Raw genomic sequence first — 19,496 nt, 5'->3', positions numbered from 1 at the left:
GTCCGATTTTAAAATAGCTTTTGGTGAAAGCACATTTTGCAATATTCTAAGTACATAGCCGAGGCATCACGGGCTCGCTATTTAGACACCCGGCAAGTTTAGCACTCACCATAATCATATTTACTATTATAAAAGTTTGATTACCTTTTGTTGTCTTCATCAGAATACACACCCAGGACTGCTACTTCAATAACAAATGTTGGTTTGGTCCAAAATAATCCATCGTTATATCCGAATAGCGGCGTTTTGTTCGTATGCGTTCCAGACACTATCCGAAATAGTAAAGAAGTGTCGCGCGCATGGCGCAATTCGTGACAATAAAATTCTAAGTATTCCATTACCGTACTTCGAAGCATGTCAACCGCTGTTTAAAATCAATTTTTACGACATTTTTCTCGTAGAAAAGCGATAATATTCCGACAGGGAATCTCCTTTTCGGCAAACAGAGGAAAAAATCCCAAAGGCGGGGGCGGTCGGGGTCACGCGCATAAGCCAGTGTCCCTTGATCGGCCACTTGAGAAAGGCGATAATGTGTTTCAGCCTGGGGCTGGAATGACGACATTCTGTTTTTTCCCGGGCTCTGAGCGCCTATGGACGACGTGGGAAGTGTCACGTTAGAGCAGAGATCCTTAGTAAATGATAGAGATGGAAAACAAGTTCAAGAAATGGTCAGACAGGCCACTTCCTGTAAAGGAATCTCTCAGGTTTTGACCTGCCATTTGAGTTCTGTTATACTCACAGACACCATTCAAACAGTTTTAGAAAATTTAGGGTGTTTTCTATCCATATGTAATAAGTATATGCATATTCTAGTTACTGGGTAGGAGTGGTAACCAGATTAAATCGGGTATGTTTTTTATCCAGCCGTGTCAATACTGCCCCCTATCCTAAACAGGTTAACTTCTCTAGGGCCGGCGGGACGAAATCGTCCCACCTACGTAACAGCCAGTGGAATCCTGTGGCGCGTTATTCAAATACCTTAGAAATGCTATTACTTCAATTTCTCAAACATATTACTATTTTACACCATTTAAAAGACAAGACTCTCATTAATCTAACCACACTGTCCGATTTCAAAAAGGCTTTACAACGAAAGCAAAACATTCGATTATGTCAGCAGAGTACCCAGCCAGAAATAATCAGACACCCATTTTTCAAGCTAGCATATAATGTCACAAAAACACAGAAGACAGCTAAATGCAGCACTAACCTTTGATGATCTTCATCAGATGACACACCTAGGACATTATGTTATACAATACATGCATGTTTTGTTCAATCAAGTTCATATTTATATCAAAAAACAGATTTTTACATTAGCATGTGACGTTCAGAACTAGCATACCCCCCTCGCAAACTTCCGGTGAATTTACTAAATTACTCACGATAAACGTTCACAAAAAGCATAACAATTATTTTAAGAATTATAGATACAGAACTCTTCTATGCACTCGATATGTCCGATTTTAAAATAGCTTTTCGGTGAAAGCACATTTTGCAATATTCTAAGTAGATAGCCCGGCATCACAGGGCTAGCTATTTAGACACCCAGCAAGTTTAGCACTCACCAAAGTCAGATTTACTATAAGAAAAATGTTATTACCTTTGGTGTTCTTCGTCAGAATGCACTCCCAGGACTTCTACTTCAATAACAAATGTTGGTTTGGTCCCAAATAATCCATAGTTATATCCAAATAGCGGCGTTTTGTTTGTGCGTTCAAGACACTATCCGAAATGGTAAATAAGGGTTACGAGCATGCGCATTTTGTGACAAGAAAATTCGAAATATTCCATTACCGTACTTCGAAGCATGTCAACCGCTGTTTAAAATCAATTTTTATGCCATTTTTCTCGTAAAAAAGCGATAATATTCCGACCGGGAATCTGCATTTAGGTAAACATATGAAAGAAAATAAAGCATGGGGTCGACTCGGGCACGCGCCTAAGCCCATAGTACTCTGATCGGTCACTTGCCAAAAGCGATAATGTGTTTCAGCCAGAGGCTGCCTCGATATCGTTCAGCTTTTTCCCAGGCTCTGAGAGCCTATGGGAGCCGTAGGAAGTGTCACGTTAGAGCAAAGATCCTCACTCTTCAATAAAAAGAGCCAAGATGAAGAACAACTTGTCAGACAGGCCACTTCCCATATAGAATCCTCTCAGGTTTTTGCCTGCCATATGAGTTCTGTTATACTCACAGACACCATTCAAACAGTTTTAGAAACTTTAGGGTGTTTTCTATCCAAAGCCAATAATTATATGCATATTCTAGTTACTGGGCAGGAGTAGTAACCAGATTAAATCGGGTACGTTTTTTTATCCGGCCGTGTCAATACTGCCCCCTACCCCCAACAGGTTAACCACTCGTCTCCCTCTCTGATCCGGACCAGATGATACGCATTGCGTAGATCCAGCTTAGTGAACATAGTAGCACCCTGTAAGGAGTCGAAAGCAGAGCTCATCAAGGGCAGGGGATACTTATTCTTGACCGTAATATCATTCAACCCCCGATAATCAATACAAGGTCGAAGAGAGCCATCCTTCTTTCTCACAAAAAAGAAACCAGCCCCCAGGGGTGATGATGAGGGACGAATGAGACCAGCAGCTAGAGACTCCTTTATGTATGTCTCCAAGGCTTCATGTTCCGGTCGAGAGATACTGTATAACCGTCCCTTGGGATAGGTAGCTCCAGGGAACAGGTTAACCTCTATGTGACCGGCGGGACGAATTCGTCCCACCTACGTAACATCCACTGCCAGCCTGTGGCGCGATTTTCAAAATCTTCAAAATCCTATTACTTCAATTTCTCAAACATATGACTATTTTACAGCCATTTAAAGATAAGACTCTCGTTAATCTAACCACACTGTCCGATTTCAAAAAGGCTTTACAACGAAAGCAAAACATTAGATTATGTCAGCAGAGTACCAAGCCAGAAATAATCAGACACCCATTTTTCAAGCCAGCATATAATGTCACCAAAACCCAGAAGACAGCTAAATGCAGCACTCACCTTTGATGATCTTCATCAGATGACAACCCTAGGACATTATGTTATACAATACATGCATGTTTTGTTCAATCAAGTTCATATTTATATCAAAAACCAGCTTTTTACATTAGCATGTGACGTTCAGAACTAGCATACCCCCCGCAAACTTACGGGGAATTCGCTAACATTTTACTAAATTACTCACGATAAACGTTCACAAAAAGCATAACAATTATTTTAAGAATTATAGATACAGACCTCCTCTATGCACTCGATATGTCCGATTTTAAAATAGCTTTTTGGTGAAAGCACATTTTGCAATATTCTAAGTATATAGCCCAGGCATCACGGGCTCGCTATTTAGACACCCGGCAAGTTTAGCACTCACCATAATCATATTTACTATTATAAAAATGTCATTACCTTTTGTTGTCTTCGTCAGAATGCACACCCAGGACGTCTACTTCAATAACAAATGTTGGTTTGGTCCAAAATAATCCATCGTTATATCCGAATAGCGGCGTTTTGTTCGATGCGTTCCAGACACTATCCGAAATAGTAAAGAAGTGTCGCGCCTTGGCGCAATTCCTGACAATAAAATTCAAAGTATTCAATTGCCGTACGTCGAAGCATGTCAACCGCTGTTTAAAATCAATTTTTACGTCATTTTTCTCGTAGAAAAGCGGTAAAATTCCGACAGGGAATCTCCTTTTCGGCAAACAGAGGAAAAAATCCCAAAGGCGGGGGCGGTCGGGGTCACGCGCATAAGCTAGTGTCTCTTGATGGGCCACTTGAGAAAGGCGATAATGTGTTTCAGCCTGGGGCTGGAATGACGACATTCTGTTTTTTCCCGGGCTATGAGAGCCTATGGACGACGTGGGAAGTGTCACGTTAGAGCAGAGATCCTTAGTAAATGATAGAGATGGCAAAGAAGTTCCAGAAATGGTCAGACAGGCCACTTCCTGTAAAGGAATCTCTCAGGTTTTGACCTGCCATTTGAGTTCTGTTATACTCACAGACACCATTCAAACAGTTTTAGAAAATTTAGGGTGTTTTCTATCCATATGTAATAAGTATATGCATATTCTAGTTACTGAGTAGGAGTGGTAACCAGATTAAATCGGGTATGTTTTTTATCCAGCCGTGTCAATGCTGCCCCCTAGCCCTAACAGGTTAATGGCACAGTCATGTGGTCAGTGGGAAGGAAGTGACAGCGCCTTCTGCTTACTGAATACTTCACCCAAATCGTGATATGTTTCAGGAACCAGGGACAAATCAGGGGGAGTCGACTCAATAACCTGACTGGGAACAGAATGGGAACAGGCAGTCTTAAGGCAGTTAGCATGACATTCAATGCTCCAACTATTTACCTTGCCAGTCACCCAATCGAACGTGGGATTGTGTTCTCTCAGCCAGTGGTATCCAAGAACCAGAGGAACATGGGGAGAAGGCAGAATGAATAAGGAGATAACCTCTGCATGATTCCCTGACAACAACATCTTAACCGGTTCAGTCCTCATAGTGATGCGTGCCAGACTACTGCCGTCTAGAGTGGTAGCTTCAATGGCTTCCGGTAACTTCTCCTTGGAAAGCCCCAGCTGTTCCACCAAGTCGGCATCTGTAAAGCTGCCATCGAGCACCTGAGTCGATCAAAGCGTTAATCGCTAAACTCTGATCCTTGTTCATGAGTGTAGCAGGAAAAAGGGGTCTAACAGGACTGTTAAGAGGTTGAAACTGACTCGCTAAAAGACCTCCCAAACTTAGCGAGCCGAGCAGTTTAACGGGCGCTGAGGACCAGCGGAGATGTAATGTCCCGAGTTACCACAATAGAGGCAGCCGTTGGTCTCACGTCTACGTTGGCGCTCCTCCTTGGTTAACCCGTGAGGTGAATAATGAGCGACTCGTTCCGGTCCACTTCCTGACCCGAATGGTCCCCCGAGTAGCTGATTGATTGGAAGTGCCCCGTTGCTTCTCCCTCCTTCTCTCTCGGATTCTGTTATCCCCCCGAATAGATAATGCTATCAGACTGTCCAGGTCACAAGGCTCAGGATAGGAGATCAACTCATCCTTGAGTTGCTCCGACAACCCCTGGTAAAAAAATGCTTGTAGTGCTTCCTCATTCCACTCACTCTCCACAGCCAATGACCTGAATTCAATAACGAAGTCTGCCACACTGCGAGCTCCTTGGCGAAGAGAGAACAAACGTTTAGCTGCGTCCTTACCTCGGACAGGATGGTCAAAAAGCTTCCTCAGCTCTGCCGTGAACTCCTGGTATGACACTATGCAGGTGTCCTGTCGTTCCCATATGGCTGAAGCCCACTCCAGAGCTCTTCCACGCAGCAGTGCTATAACAATAGCTATCCTAGCCTTGTCTGTGGCGTAAGAGTGGGGCTGCAGATCAAAAACTAGCCCACACTGCATAAGAAACGAACGGCATCTTCCCAAATCCCCTTCGTACTTATCTGGCGTCAGAACCTTGGGCTCACGAAAGGGAACATCTCCAGAAGCGACAGGTGAGAGAGGTGAAGTAGGTGGTGGATGATCTGCCGGCAAACTGAGCTGAGCCTGGATACTCGTCAGACTAGAAGAAAAGTTCCGCACCGAAAGTGCGATCTCCTGTAGCGCCATGCTGTGTTGTCCCAACATCTTCTCCTGAAGGGAAATGGCATGGTGAACGGAGTCCAGGTCCGCTGGATTCATTTTTGGCCGGATCGTTCTGTCACGATTCTCTAAGACAGAACCCAGAAGCAGACCAGGACAAGGTGAGTAAAATGAAGGTGAGTATTTATTGGTAGTCTTGATGTGTAAATTGAATAATCCAGGAGACGGAACGGCAGCGGAGGTGAGTTGATGAGAGTGAATGGGTTGATCCAATGAAGTCACTGAATCCACCGACGGCCAGGCAAGGGAGTTGAATGTTCCGGGAGAATGACTGTAGACAGAGTAAACGGGAGTGAGTAACCGGGAACAAGTACAAAATAACAAAACAAACTCAGGAAACATGAGGCTGATACGCTGGCACAACATACTGTTCATTGCTAACGATCCGGCAGGAAATGGATGTCAGGTCAGGGCTTATGAAGAGGTGATGATCAGGACCAGGTGTGCAGATGGTTGATGAGATGCAGGTGCGGGTAATCAAAAGTTCTCCCGCCTAGCTTCGTCGCCTGGCAACCAGACAGGGTGCGTTCAGGAACCTCAGACAAAAGACTCCAAAACAAAAAACAGTCAGCTCAGGCAGAAAACAGACTCAGGAAGCGGGATTCCTGACATGTACATACTCTCACAGGCCGGCTCATAGCCTGTGGCAAAAATGAGGGGACATGAACAACAGGTATAGGCCAATCAAAAGGTTCTTTATTATAAACCAAAAAACGATTAACTTTAAACAAAGAAAAAGTAATGAGGTGTGGATATGTCATAATGTAGGGTGTAGGTGAGGTGCATGGATGCATGAATCTGTGTGTGTGAACATGACTGAGTGGAAACTAAGTAAACCTACAAAAGAACAAACAAAACAGGATCATACCTGGAGGAGAGAGAGAGAGTGGTTAGTGAAGCAGCAGGTTTAAGTACCCTGAGCCCAGATGGCTCCAATCACGCCAGCTCCAATCACTAACGACCCTCCTCTGCCTGCAGGAGGAACCACCCCTGCACTGCAGAGGAGGGGCCGTGACAATACTATACATACATACATACATACATACATACATACATACATACATACATACATACATACATACATACATACATACATACATACATACATACATACATACATACATACATACATACATACATACAGTTGAAGTCGGAAGTTTACATACACTTAGGTTGGAGTCATTAAAACTCGTTTTCAACCACTCCACACATTTCTTGTTAACAAACTATGGTTTTGGCAAGTCCGTTAGGACATTTGCTTTGTGCATGGCACAAGTACATTTTCCAACAATTGTTTACAGACAGATTATTTCACTTATAATTCACTGTATCACAATTCCAGTGGGTCAGAAGTTTAAATACACTAAATTGACTGTGCCTTTAAACAGCTTGGACAATTCCAGAAAATTATGGCATGGCTTTAGAAGCTTCTGATAGGCTAAATGACATCAATTGGAGGTGTACCTGTCGATGCATTTCAAGGCCTAACTTCAAACTCAGTGCCTCTTTGCTTGATATCATGGGAAAATCAAAAAAAATCAGCCAAGACCTCATAAAACAAATTGTAGACCTCCACAAGTCTGGTTCATCCTTGGGAGCAATTTCCAAACGTCTGAAGGTACCACGTTCATCTGTACAAACAATAGTACGCAAGTATAAACACCATGGGACCAAGCACCCGTCATAGCGCTCAGGAAGGAGACACGTTCTGTCTCCTAGAGATGAACGTACTTTGGTGCGAAAAGTGCAAATCAATCCCAGAACAACAGCAAAGGACCTTGTGAAGATGCTGGAGGAAACAGGTACAAAAGTATCTATATCCACAGTAAAACGAGTCCTATATCGACATAATCTGAAAGGCTCTCAGCAAGGAAGAAGCCACTGCTCCAAAACCGCCATAAAAAAGCCAGACTACGGTTTGCAACTGCATATGGGGACAAAGATCGTACTTTTTGGAAAGTACTCTCTTGTCTGATGAAACAAAAATAGAACTGCTTGGCCATAATGACCATCGTTATGTTTGGAAGAAAAAGGGGGAGGCTTGCAAGCCGAAGAACACCATCCCAACCGTGAAGCACGGGGGCGGCAGCATCATGTTGTGGGGGTGCTTTGCTGCAGGAGGGACTGGTGCACTTCACAAAATATATGGCGTCATGAGGATGGAAAAATATGTGGATATATTGAAGCAACATCTCAAGACATAAGTCAGGGAGTTAAATCTTGGTCGCAAATGGGTCTTCCGAATTGACAATGACCCCAAGCATACTTCCAAAGTTGTGGCGAAAAGGCTCAAGGACAACAAAGTCAAGGTATTGGAGTGGCTATCACAAAGCCCTGACCTCAATCCTATAGAAAATGTGTGGGCAGAACTAAAAAAGTGTGTGCGAGCAAGGAGGCCTACAAACCTGACTCAGTTACACCAGCTGTCAGGAGGAATGGGCCAAAATTCACCCAGCTTATTGTGGGAAGATTGTGGAAGGCTACCCAAAACGTTTCACCCAAGTTAAACAATTTAAAGGCAATGCTACCAAATACTAATTGAGTGTATGTAAATTTCTGACCCACTGTGAATATGATGAAATAGAAAAAGCTGAAATAAATCATTCTCTCTACTATTATTCTGACATTTCACATTCTTAAAATAAAGTGGTGATCCTAACTGACCTAAAACAGGGAATTTTTACTAGGATTAGATGTCAGGAATTGTTAAAAACTGTGTTTAAATGTATTTGGCTAAGGTGTATGTAAACTTCCAACTTCATCTGTATATATACACATCTTTTTTTAAAATATATTTTCCTTTATTACTTTCTAACCCTACCACCCCTCCCGTAAATGTAGTAAACTAGTGAACAAAAACGCTTAGGCTTCTTCTTCCAACTTATATACTATATACATTTTACGAGCACAGTCTATTTTACAGTTGTTCTATTTTGTTTATTTTTACTCCTGTCCTTCCTCTAACCTCAACCTCTCCCATCTATTTCTTTCACAAAAGTTCTGAACCTATATACGTTTTACAGACACAGTATGTTTTACATTAGTTATCTTGTTAGTTGTTATTATTCCCAACCTTCAACTCCATTCAACCCCTCCCATTTATCTCTTAACACCATCCATATGGGATTTCTATTTGCCATATATTTTTCAACTGTGCTGTGATGTTTCACAAAAGTACTGAACCTTTCTATTCTCATAATTTTGACAGATTGTAAATTTTAAAAAATACTTTTTTCCTGAAAGTATTATTATATTATTGATCGATTGACTATGACTTTTCAGATCACCCAGTATTGCTATCTGCAGAGTTACCTCCAGGTAAATGTTGCAATTCTTCAGCTATTCCTGGACTTGTGACCAAAAACAAGCTACATATGGACAGTACCAAAACAAATGATCTAATGATTCTGTCTCTTTGCAGCAAAATCTGCAGAGCTTGGAAGGTTGTATTGCCCGCATATATAACATTTTATTGGATGCAAGGATTTTGTATAATAACTAAAAGTTTTGAATCTGGCGTCGTTTTGCGTATCAGTTCATAATCCATGTGCTATGGAATCCGTACCTCGGAAATCTCTTCCCAACTATTTTGCAATCTATATGGCACAGCTGTCCATGTTTGGTCCTTAAATGAAATTGGTATACTTTTTTATTTATCACAATTTTCTTTAACTAATTATGGTCTTTAATGCAGGACTGACAGACAAGTTCCCTATTTTTTCCCCTTTGACTTGCCTCTTCCATTTTTTGCAGTAATGCTGCAATTAGTTGTTTGTAATTTCGGGTAGAGCAGACATGTTCATATATTTTTGTTAGCTGCATGTGTGACATAACTCCATGCATTTACAAAGATTATACCTTTTTATTGAATAAAAAAATTATGTTTATATACCTATTAGTATATTTGAGTTTACCACAATATTTGTTGTATTTTTTGTTCTGTTTTTTTCTAGTGGATTAAATTGAAATTGCAACCAACTTTCTATGGCGTGTTTGAAAAATTGCGATATTTGGGAGATGATTTTCTTTTCAAATAACTGAAAGTGTGAGGTTGTAATCTGAATAAAGGGAAAAAGGCCAGTCTTGAACATGGGGTGAGACATTCTTATTAATTTGCATGAGAACCAGTTCGGATTTAAGTATAACTTTTGTATGACTGAAGCCTTTAGTGAGACCTCTAATGCTGTAATATTTAATCATTTCTGCCCCCCCGAATTCATATTCATTATATAAATATGCCCGTTTAATTTTGTCTGGCTTGCAGTTCCTAATAAAATGGGATATTGTTTGTCTCATATAATTTAAATCAAATCAAATGTATTTATATAGCCCTTCTTTAATCAGCTGATATCTCAAAGTGCTGTACAGAAACCCAGCCTAAAACCCCAAACAGCAAGCAATGCAGGTGTAGAAGCACGGTGGCTAGGAAAAACTCTCTAGAAAGGCCAAAACCTAGGAAGAAACCTAGAGAGGAACCAGGCTATGAGGGGTGGCCAGTCCTCTTCTGGCTGTGCCGGGTGGAGATTATAACAGAACATGGCCAAGATGTTCAAATGTTCATAAATGACCAGCATGGTCAAATAATAATAATCACAGTAGTTGTCGAGGGTGGAACAAGTCAGTACCTCAAGAGTAAATGTCAGTTGGCTTTTCATAGCCGATCATTGAGAGTATCTCTACCGCTCCTGCTGTCTCTAGAGAGTTGAAAACAGCAGGTCTGGGACAGGTAGCACGTCCGGTGGACAGGTCAGGGTTCCATAGCCGCAGGCAGAACAGTTGAAACTGGAGCAGCAGCAGGTGGACTGGGGACAGCAAGGAGTCATCATGCCAGGTAGTCATGACGCATGGTCCTAGGGCTCAGGTCCTCCGAGAGAGAGAAAGAAAGAAAGAGAGAAAGAGAGAATTAGAGAGAGCATACTTAAATTCACACAGGACACCGAATAAGACAGGAGAAATACTTCAGATATAACAGACTGACCCTAGCCCCCCGACTCATAAACTACTGCAGCATAAATACTGGAGGCTGAGACAGGAGGGGTCATGAGACACTGTGGCCCCATCCGATGATACCCCCGGACAGGGCCAAACAGGCAGGATATAACCCCACCCACTTTGCCAAAGCACAGCCCCCACACCACTAGAGGGATATCTTCAACCACCAACTTACCATCCTGAGACAAGGCCGTGTACAGCCCACAAAGATCTCCGCCACGGCACAACCCTAGGGGGGGTGCCAACCCAGACAGAAAGACCACGTCAGAGACTCAACCCACTCAAGCGACGCACCCCTCCTAGGGACAGCATGGAAGATTATTCGCTAGTTGTAGGCAAGACCATAAGCAAATAGGTAAACTGGGATATGACTAAAGAGTTAATCAGGGTGATTTTTCCACAAATAGACAGGTATTTTCCTTTCCATGGTAGCAAGATCTTATCGATTTTTGCTAACTTTCTATAAACATTTATTGGAGTGAGATCATTTACTTCTTTCGGGATATGTATACCGAGTATGTCCAGATCAACATCAGACCATTTTATTGGTAAACTACACGGTAATGTAAAAGTTGCATTTTTTTGTGATCCAAAATGTAATATAGTACATTTATCATAATTTGGTTGTAACCTCCAGAGAGGTTAGAAAAAGTATCTAGATTCTCTATGAGGCTGTGGAGGGATTCAAATTGTGTATTTAAAAGAAAACATGAATCATCAGTGTACAATGACACCTTAATTTTTTTTTTATAAAAAAAAAGCACCCCTTTTTCTCTCCAATTTTGTCGTATCCAATTGGTAGTTACAGTCTTGTCTCATTGCTGCAGCTCCCGTACGGACTCGGGAGAGTCGAAGGTTGAGAGCCGTGCGTCCTTCGAAACACGACCCAACCAAGCCGCACTGCTTCTTGACACAATGCCTGCTTAAGCCGGAAGCCAGCAACACCAATGTGTCGGAGGAAACGCCGTACACCTGGCGACTGTGTCAGCATGCATGCACCTGGCCCGCCACAGGAGTCGCTAGAGCGCGATGGGACAAGGACATCCCTGCCGGCCAAACCCTCCCCTAACCCGGACGACGCGGTGCCAATTGTAGGCCGCCCCATGGGTCTCCCGGTCACGGCCGGCTGCAACAGAGCCTGGACTCAAACCAGGATCTCTTGTGGCACAGCTAGCACTGCAGCGCAGTGCCTTAGAGCACTGCGCCACTCGGGAGCTCTCTACACCTTTGTTTTTAAGCCCTGGATTTCTAACCCCTTGATATTATTGTTGGATCTTGATTTTAATAGCTAACATTTCAATGGCCATAATAAATAGATATGCCAATAGTGGACAACCTTGTTTTACTCCTCTTGACAGTTTAAAACTTTCTGAGAAGTAGCCAATATTTACTATTTTATACCTAGGGTTACTATACATGACTTTCACCCATTTTAAAAGAAATTCTCCAAATTGTTTTTATTTATTTAACCTTTATTAAATAAAATAAATAAAAGTTCCAGGCATTTATATATAAACTCCAGTCGTACTTTATCAAAAGCCTTTTCAAAGTCAGCTATGAATAGCAGGCCTGGTTTCCCAGATTCTTCATACTATTCTATTGTGTCCAGTACTTGTCTTATATTATCTCCAGTGTATCGTCCATGTAAAAAACCTGTCTGATTAGAATGAATAATATCCGACAATACCTTCTTAATTCTTGTGCTATATATGCTGCTAGAATTTTTGCATCACAACAGTGTAAGGGGCTTCCAATATTTTTAAATGGACAGCATGTTTATATTTACCATTTGTATCCTGTTTCCGTAATAATGAAATCAGACCTTCTTGTTGAGTGTCCAATAATCTACCCTTCACATAGGAGTGGTTAAAACATGCTAATAACAGTCCTCTGAGTATATCAAAAACACGTTTGGTATACCTCAACTGGTATGCCATCCAGCCCTGGAGTTTTCCCGGACTTTTCGCCTTCACATGAGTCTTTCTGTACAGCTGTTAATTTTACATTATTAATAGAAAAAAATCCATACAATTATCTTCGGTTAAAGGAGATGGAGGAGACTGAAATGAAAACATATGCTTTTTCCCCATATTCCATCCAGTGTGCTTGATTTTTATAATACATTACACTTCACCTTTCTAGAATAAGTTCCTCCATTTATTTTTGTTTTTCCTCTAACTTATTCTGAGCCTTTATGGTACAGTTTGTATTGCTATTGACTGTATCTGTTCTGTTAGACCTTCTATTTCCTTTGTTAAAATGGACTCCTTTTTTACCTAAATTGCTTTTGTTTTAGAGCTGAGTACTGAATTGCATGGCCTCTAAAGGCACATTTAAAAGTGTTCCATACAATAACGGGATCTGCTGTACCTATGTTACGTCAGAAAAATTCAGTTAAAATTCCTCTGTCATAGTTTAAAACAAGTTATCATCCAATAGGCTTTGATTAAATTTCCAATATCCTCGCCCATGTGAAAATTCAGTAAGAGCAATGTATATGCCAATTATCTGATGGTCCGACCGCATTCTGTCCCCCATCAACACTTGTTAAATTTTTGGTGCCAACAAGAATGACATAAAAAAGTAGTCAAGACGACTAGCTTGATTGAGCTTCGGCCATGTATATCTCACTAGGTCAGGATATTTAAGCCTCCATATATCCACTAGGTCCAATATATCCATGACATTTGGGATTTCCATGAAGGTGATAGTTTGTAGTGTGATTTCCTTTACGGTCCATAGAGGTATTTAAAACAGTATTATAATCTCCCAACATAATAATAGAGTCTTGTATTGCTTGTAGGGTTGATCATTTATTATCTATATTTTCAAAGAAACGTGGATCATTATTATTTGGTCTGTATAGGTTAATAAGCCATATCTGTTTATGGTCCAATAACATATTTAAAATCACCCATCTACCTTGCAGATCTGTTTGGACAATTTGTACATTCAGATCAAAATTACTGCTAATTAATATCATCAATCCTTTTTAGTTTTTCTTTGCCCATGGGAGAAGTATATTTCAACCCCACCCAGTCCTTTTTTCACACAACTTAATCTAAAATTGTTGAATGAGTTTCCTGTTAACAATATATATTATATTCCTTCTCTTTAAGCCAGGTAAATATTGTTTGTCTTTTATTATTATCTGCTAACTGTAATAATTGTTTGAATTGTTCTGAAAGTTAAAGTATTTTAACAATTTTATGAATGTAATTTCCTCAACAGGCCTGAACCTGGTAGCGTTCCTCATAATCGTATTGTCTTATGGGAGTATGTTCTACAACATCCAGAGGACAGGGACACAGACGACTAAATACAGTAACCATATCAAGAACGAGGTGACCATAGCCAAGAGGTTCTTTTCCATCGTCATCACAGACTCCCTTTGCTGGATACCCATCTTTGTCCTCAAGATTCTATCACTGTTGCAGGTGGAGATTCCAGGTAGGAATTTCAGTACTGTCATAATCTGTGACTAATCTTATAATTTCAAACATTTTATTTGGAAACCCTAACATTGTATCAAACAGACAAGGTCAATTTGAAGGCTATAAAACATACAATATGTAGGCTACTGTGCAGTGCCATCTTACATCAAATATAAGTATTTCAATCAGTCTCTTTTACAGATATTATACTTGCATGAAAGAGAGCAACTTTCCATTTGGGCCAATCTGTGACCTGCTAGCACCTCCCCCGGTCAGAGGGGAATAAGGCAACCTCAGAGTTACACACAAGGATACTTTATTGACACACACAGGAATGAAATGGACATGCAATGGACATGCAATGGACGTGTAGAAAGCTAGTGGAATGGTAGTGGTTCTGTAACAGGAGAAACAGAGGCAATGAATATACACATACCAAATGAACACACCAGGGCAAGAATGCACAGATACAGAATCTTAAAGAATAAACCAGTAATAAATGATAAAGGACTGTATAGAAATATAAGCTGATATGCTGCTGAACAACTAGCAGTAATATACACAAATACACAACTAACTTTAAACATGCACGCAATCCCACATGTCCAGAGATATGCCACATGTCCAGAGATATGCCACATGTCCAGAGATATGCCACATGTCCAGAGATATGCCACATGTCCAGAGATATGCCTCATGTCCAGAGATATGCCACATGGCCAGATATATGCCACATGTCCAGATATATGCCACATGTCCATAGATATGAACAAGTCGTTGTTGTGCAGGACAGAGATGAGCTTGCTGCCTTCTCTGTGACTGCTTGAAAGAGACTGAAAAGTGTGTGACCTGGAGAGTCAGAAAGAGGAGCAGATGTGTGGCCCCCTAGCAACTGCCCTAGCAACTGCCCTGTCAACCAATCCATGGCCACGGCCCTAGGTGTGAAAGGACAGTTTATGACATTATAACCCATAGCCTGGCCTGCTAGGTTCCAGTGGGGGAGGGGTGCCTACTGCAAAGGTTAGAAAGTTAGTGTTTGTGTCTCTGAGAGGACTCTGAGATGGTTTGCTATGAGTCTCCAGCAGGGAGTTTGTAACATTACATCATTCAGATTAGTTCCATAATTAATCCTATTTTCTGGTTGTAAATTGAATAGCACACTTCCAGACTGATGGGTACTCTAAATGTAAATGTGTGGTTGTACTCAAAGCATGTTTACAAATGGACCAGCATCACAGAACATCCTCGATCCATCATTGTCTCTTCTCTTTCACCCCGCCAACCCACCAAACCTCACCCTACTTCCCATGCATGAACTTTATACACAGGAATGGAACTTAAGGATTTAGAGTACAAGCCACCCTGGCTTGTAGAACATAATTTCATCTAGCCTGGGTAACTTTCAGGTAAAAAATGTATGCCTTGTGAAATTTGGCCAGACTGGCTAGTTTAGTTTGGCACATTTTCTACCATCCGTAGGCCCTATGTGTATGTCTACCGAGGAGAATGGGGTTGCAGAATATCCATTTCCATTGCTCATGTATTAAATGGATAATAATGTAATCTTCTTCCCGAATAGGAACCATCAGCTCCTGGGTGGTGATCTTCATCCTGCCCATCAACAGTGCCCTCAACCCCATCCTGTACACCTTGACCACACGGCCATTCAAAGAGACCATCCTCCAGGTGTGGGAAAACTACAGGCAGAGGAGACCACTAATGAGCAGCCACCCAGCCCACCACCCCTCATTGACGTTGCAGGAGATGTGGCCACTCCAAGAGAACAGCCAGACTCTGACTTCGCCCGGCGACAACCTGACGCATCCCTTGGAAATGTCCTGCACAATATCGTGCACATCAGGCATGTCTCAGCCACTGCCTGTGGAAAGTACAAACCCCAAATAATGCCCTTCAGGTTCAATAATTTGCCCGGCAGAGGGAGGAGCGGCTTGACTCCCATGCAGGTCTTTTTTTTTATGCCGATGTTTCATGTGCAATAGCATGTTTACAGCATGTTGATTGTTGTAGTTGATTAAAAAAAATCCTCTGTGATTTATACAGACGTCAAAGGAGCTCAAAGGTACACTTTGGACTATGTGCCGTTCTACTCTGTTGAGAATTAGACCTTGGCTTTATTCATGCTTTCAGTTCCATGTGATTATTGACACACTTCTATGATTTATGGTTATAAGAAAAAACATCAATCATCATTCCCATAAGCATCCATTTCTGTAGAGTCCACCACGCTTCATGTACCGACTAGACTGTACAGAGTATTGTATATAATAAATAAATCACAGCCATTCTCTGTTCTGGAATGGGATGTTTCGTCATGTATAGTACCAGTCATAAGTTTGGACACACCTACTCATTCAAGGGGTTTTCTTTATTTTTACTATTTTCTACATTGTAGAATAATAGTGAAGACATCAAAACTATGAAATAACACAAATGGAATCATGTAGTAACCAAAAAAGTGTGATATTCTTCAAAGTAACCACCCTTTGCCTTGATGAAAGCTTTTCACACTCTTGGCGTTCTCTGAACCATCTTCATGAGGTAGTCACCTGGAAAACATTTCAATTAACAGGTGTTCCTTGTTAAAAGTTAATTTGTGGAATTTCTTTCTTTCTTAATGCATTTGAGCCAATCAGTTGTGTTGTGACAAGGCATGGCTGGTATACAGAAGATAGCCCTATTTGGTAAAAGACCAAGTCCATATTACGGCAAGAACAGCTCAAATAAGCAAAGAGAAATGACAGTCCATCATTACTTTAAGACATGAAGGTCAGTCAATCTGGAAAACTTCAAAAACTTTGAAAGTTTCTTCAAGTACAGTCACAAAAACCATCAAGCGCTATGATGAAACTGGTTCTCATGAGGACTGCCACAGGAAATGAAGACCCAGAGTTACTTCTGCTGCAGAGGATAAGTTCATTAGCGTTACCAGCCTCAGAAATTGTATCCCAAAAATATGCTTCACGGAGTTCAAGTAACAGATACATCTCAACATCAACTGTTCAGAGGATAATGCATGAATCAGGCCTTCATGATCAAGTTGCTGCAAAGTAACCGCTACTAAAGGACTCCAATAAGAAGAAGACACTTGCTTGGGCCAAGAAACACGAGCAATGGACATTAGACCGGTGGAAATCTGTCCTTTGGTCTGATGAGTCCAAATTCGATTTTTTGGTTCCAATCGCTGTGTGTTTTTGAGATGGAGCATAGTTGAACGGATAATCTCCGCATGTGTGGTTCCCACCGTGAAGCATGGAGGAGGAGGTGTGATGGTGTGGGGGTGCTTTGCTGGTGACACTGTCAGTGATTTATTTAGAAATCAAGGAACACTTAACCAGCATGGCTACCACAACATTCTGCAGCCATATGCCATCCCATCTGGTTTGCGCTTAGTGAGACTATCATTTGTTTTTCAACAGGACAGTGACCCAACACACCTCCAGGCGGTGTAAGGGCTATTTGGCCAAGAAGGAGAGTGATGAGTGCTGCATCAGATGACCAGGCCTCCACAATCCCCCGATCTCAACCAAATTGAGATGGTTTGGGATGAGTCGGACTGCAGAGTGAAGGAAAAGCAGCCAACAAGTGCTCAGCATATGTGGGAACTCCTTCAAGACTGTTGGAAAAGCATTCCAGGTGAAGCTGGTTGAGAGAATGCCTAGAGTATGCAAAGCTGTCATCAAGGCAAAGGGTGGCTACTATAATATAAAATATATTTTGATTTGTTTAACACCTTTTTGGTTACTACATGATTCCATATGTGTTATTTCATAGTTCCGATGTCTTCACTATTATTCTACAATGTAGAAAATCGTCAAAATAAAGAAAACCCCTTGAATGAGTAGGTGTGTCCAAACTTATGACTGGTACTGTATGTGCATGCAAAGAGCAAACAACAAACTGCACAAGAACTCACTACTGTAATGGTCCATGATACAAAGTGGCTCAGTGACTCATGTTTGCATCTCAATGTGAAAAAAAACAATCTGCATGTTCTTCACAAAGAGGGCAACTGATGCTACTGAGTCAGACATCTATTTGTCAGGGGAGAAGCGCCAGGTGGTATCTGATTTTAAGTGAGTAGGTGTGTCCAAACTTTTGACTGGTACTGTATGTTTTAATGGTTTTCATTTTGTCTTTGAAATAATTATGACATCATCTCTGAGAGGAGTAGTGAACTGCTGACAGATTCATGTTGTTTATTTAATGTACAGGCAGGCTATGCCGACAGCAGAGGTGACTTGTTCATGGCATTTGCTATTGCAACACAAAGATACAGTATGTCATGTTCCAAGGGCAGTCGATCTTGGGTTTGCGTCCATCTTTGATGGCCAGCTATCATCCAGAAGGCGATGTCAGTACAGGTGCATCAAAGCTGGGACCGAGAGACTGAAAAACAGCTTCTATCTCAAGGCCATCAGACTGCTAAATAGCCATCATTAGCTGGCTACCACCCAGTTACTCAACTCTGCACCTTAGAGGCTGCTGCTCTATGTACATAGACGTGGAATCACTGGTCACTTTAATAATGGAACACTAGTCACTTTAATAATGTTTACATACTGTTTTACTCATTTCATATGTATATACTGTATTCTACTGTATTCTAGTCGATGCTACTCCGACATTGCTCGTCCTAATATTTGTATATTTCTTAATTCCATTCTTTTACTTTTAGATTTGTGTATTGTTGTGAATTGTTAGACACTACTGCAATTTTGGAGTTAGGAACATAAGCATTTCGCTACACCCGCAATAACATCTGCTAAATATGTGTATATGACAAATAGAATTTGATTTGATTTTGATTTGGTGACCGCAGGAGGCATTTTCTCAAAGGCATGATAGAATGTTTGTTCAAAGGTCTCAATTTACAGTTGCTGATAACAGTGGTAATGTGTCATTCCTTTGGAAGGAAGTCATCATAACATTATTTGCACTCAGTCACTCCCACATATTACAATATGTGTGTTATCATTTGTTATTTTATTTGTAATTATATTTAATAAAATCAAGAGCCAAAAAGTTTGATTGGTCCTAAAATATTTTTTATTCAATGATTTTGTGGATATATTGTTTGATTCTTGCTATCATGAACTGATTGACATGATGACCAAAATAATAAAAAGGCTTATCTGCTGAATTGAAACTTGCTTTCATATGATACACCCATACGTGCTCAGACTTCAATAATGGAAGGACGAGGAGAACTGCAAAAGTAATGTAATCTGTAGTTTGGATGTGAACGCTGGCTTTGTAGCCTACATTATGTCACTACTACTGAATGTGTTATTAGTGGAGAGTTATGTGTCTTGTGCATTTGACCCTGGTGGTGGTTTACATCAGATGTTTTTAAGATTTGCACAGCATCAAACTTGGAAATAAAAACAAATATACATGAT

The 19,496-nt window shown here is 41.1% G+C and overlaps 1 protein-coding gene across 1 annotated transcript in view; it reads left to right on the top strand.

The window, feature by feature from the left end:
* Positions 1 to 16,414, top strand: part of LOC106604530 (relaxin receptor 1) — a 117,385-nt gene extending 100,971 nt beyond the window's left edge. Inside the window, exons 17-18 of the mRNA XM_045718026.1 lie at positions 13,874 to 14,092; positions 15,656 to 16,414. Coding sequence (XP_045573982.1) covers positions 13,874 to 14,092; positions 15,656 to 15,981 — 545 coding nt within the window. The 3' untranslated portion in view covers positions 15,982 to 16,414. The remainder of the gene's footprint in view (positions 1 to 13,873; positions 14,093 to 15,655) is intronic.
* Positions 16,415 to 19,496: the final 3,082 nt, after the last annotated feature.

The sequence above is a fragment of the Salmo salar genome, chromosome ssa05 (assembly GCF_905237065.1).
Source record: "Salmo salar chromosome ssa05, Ssal_v3.1, whole genome shotgun sequence".
Taxonomy (NCBI): Eukaryota; Metazoa; Chordata; class Actinopteri; order Salmoniformes; family Salmonidae; genus Salmo; species Salmo salar.
Note: the sequence above shows the minus strand (reverse complement) of the source record. Positions and strands in the feature narration are given on the sequence as shown.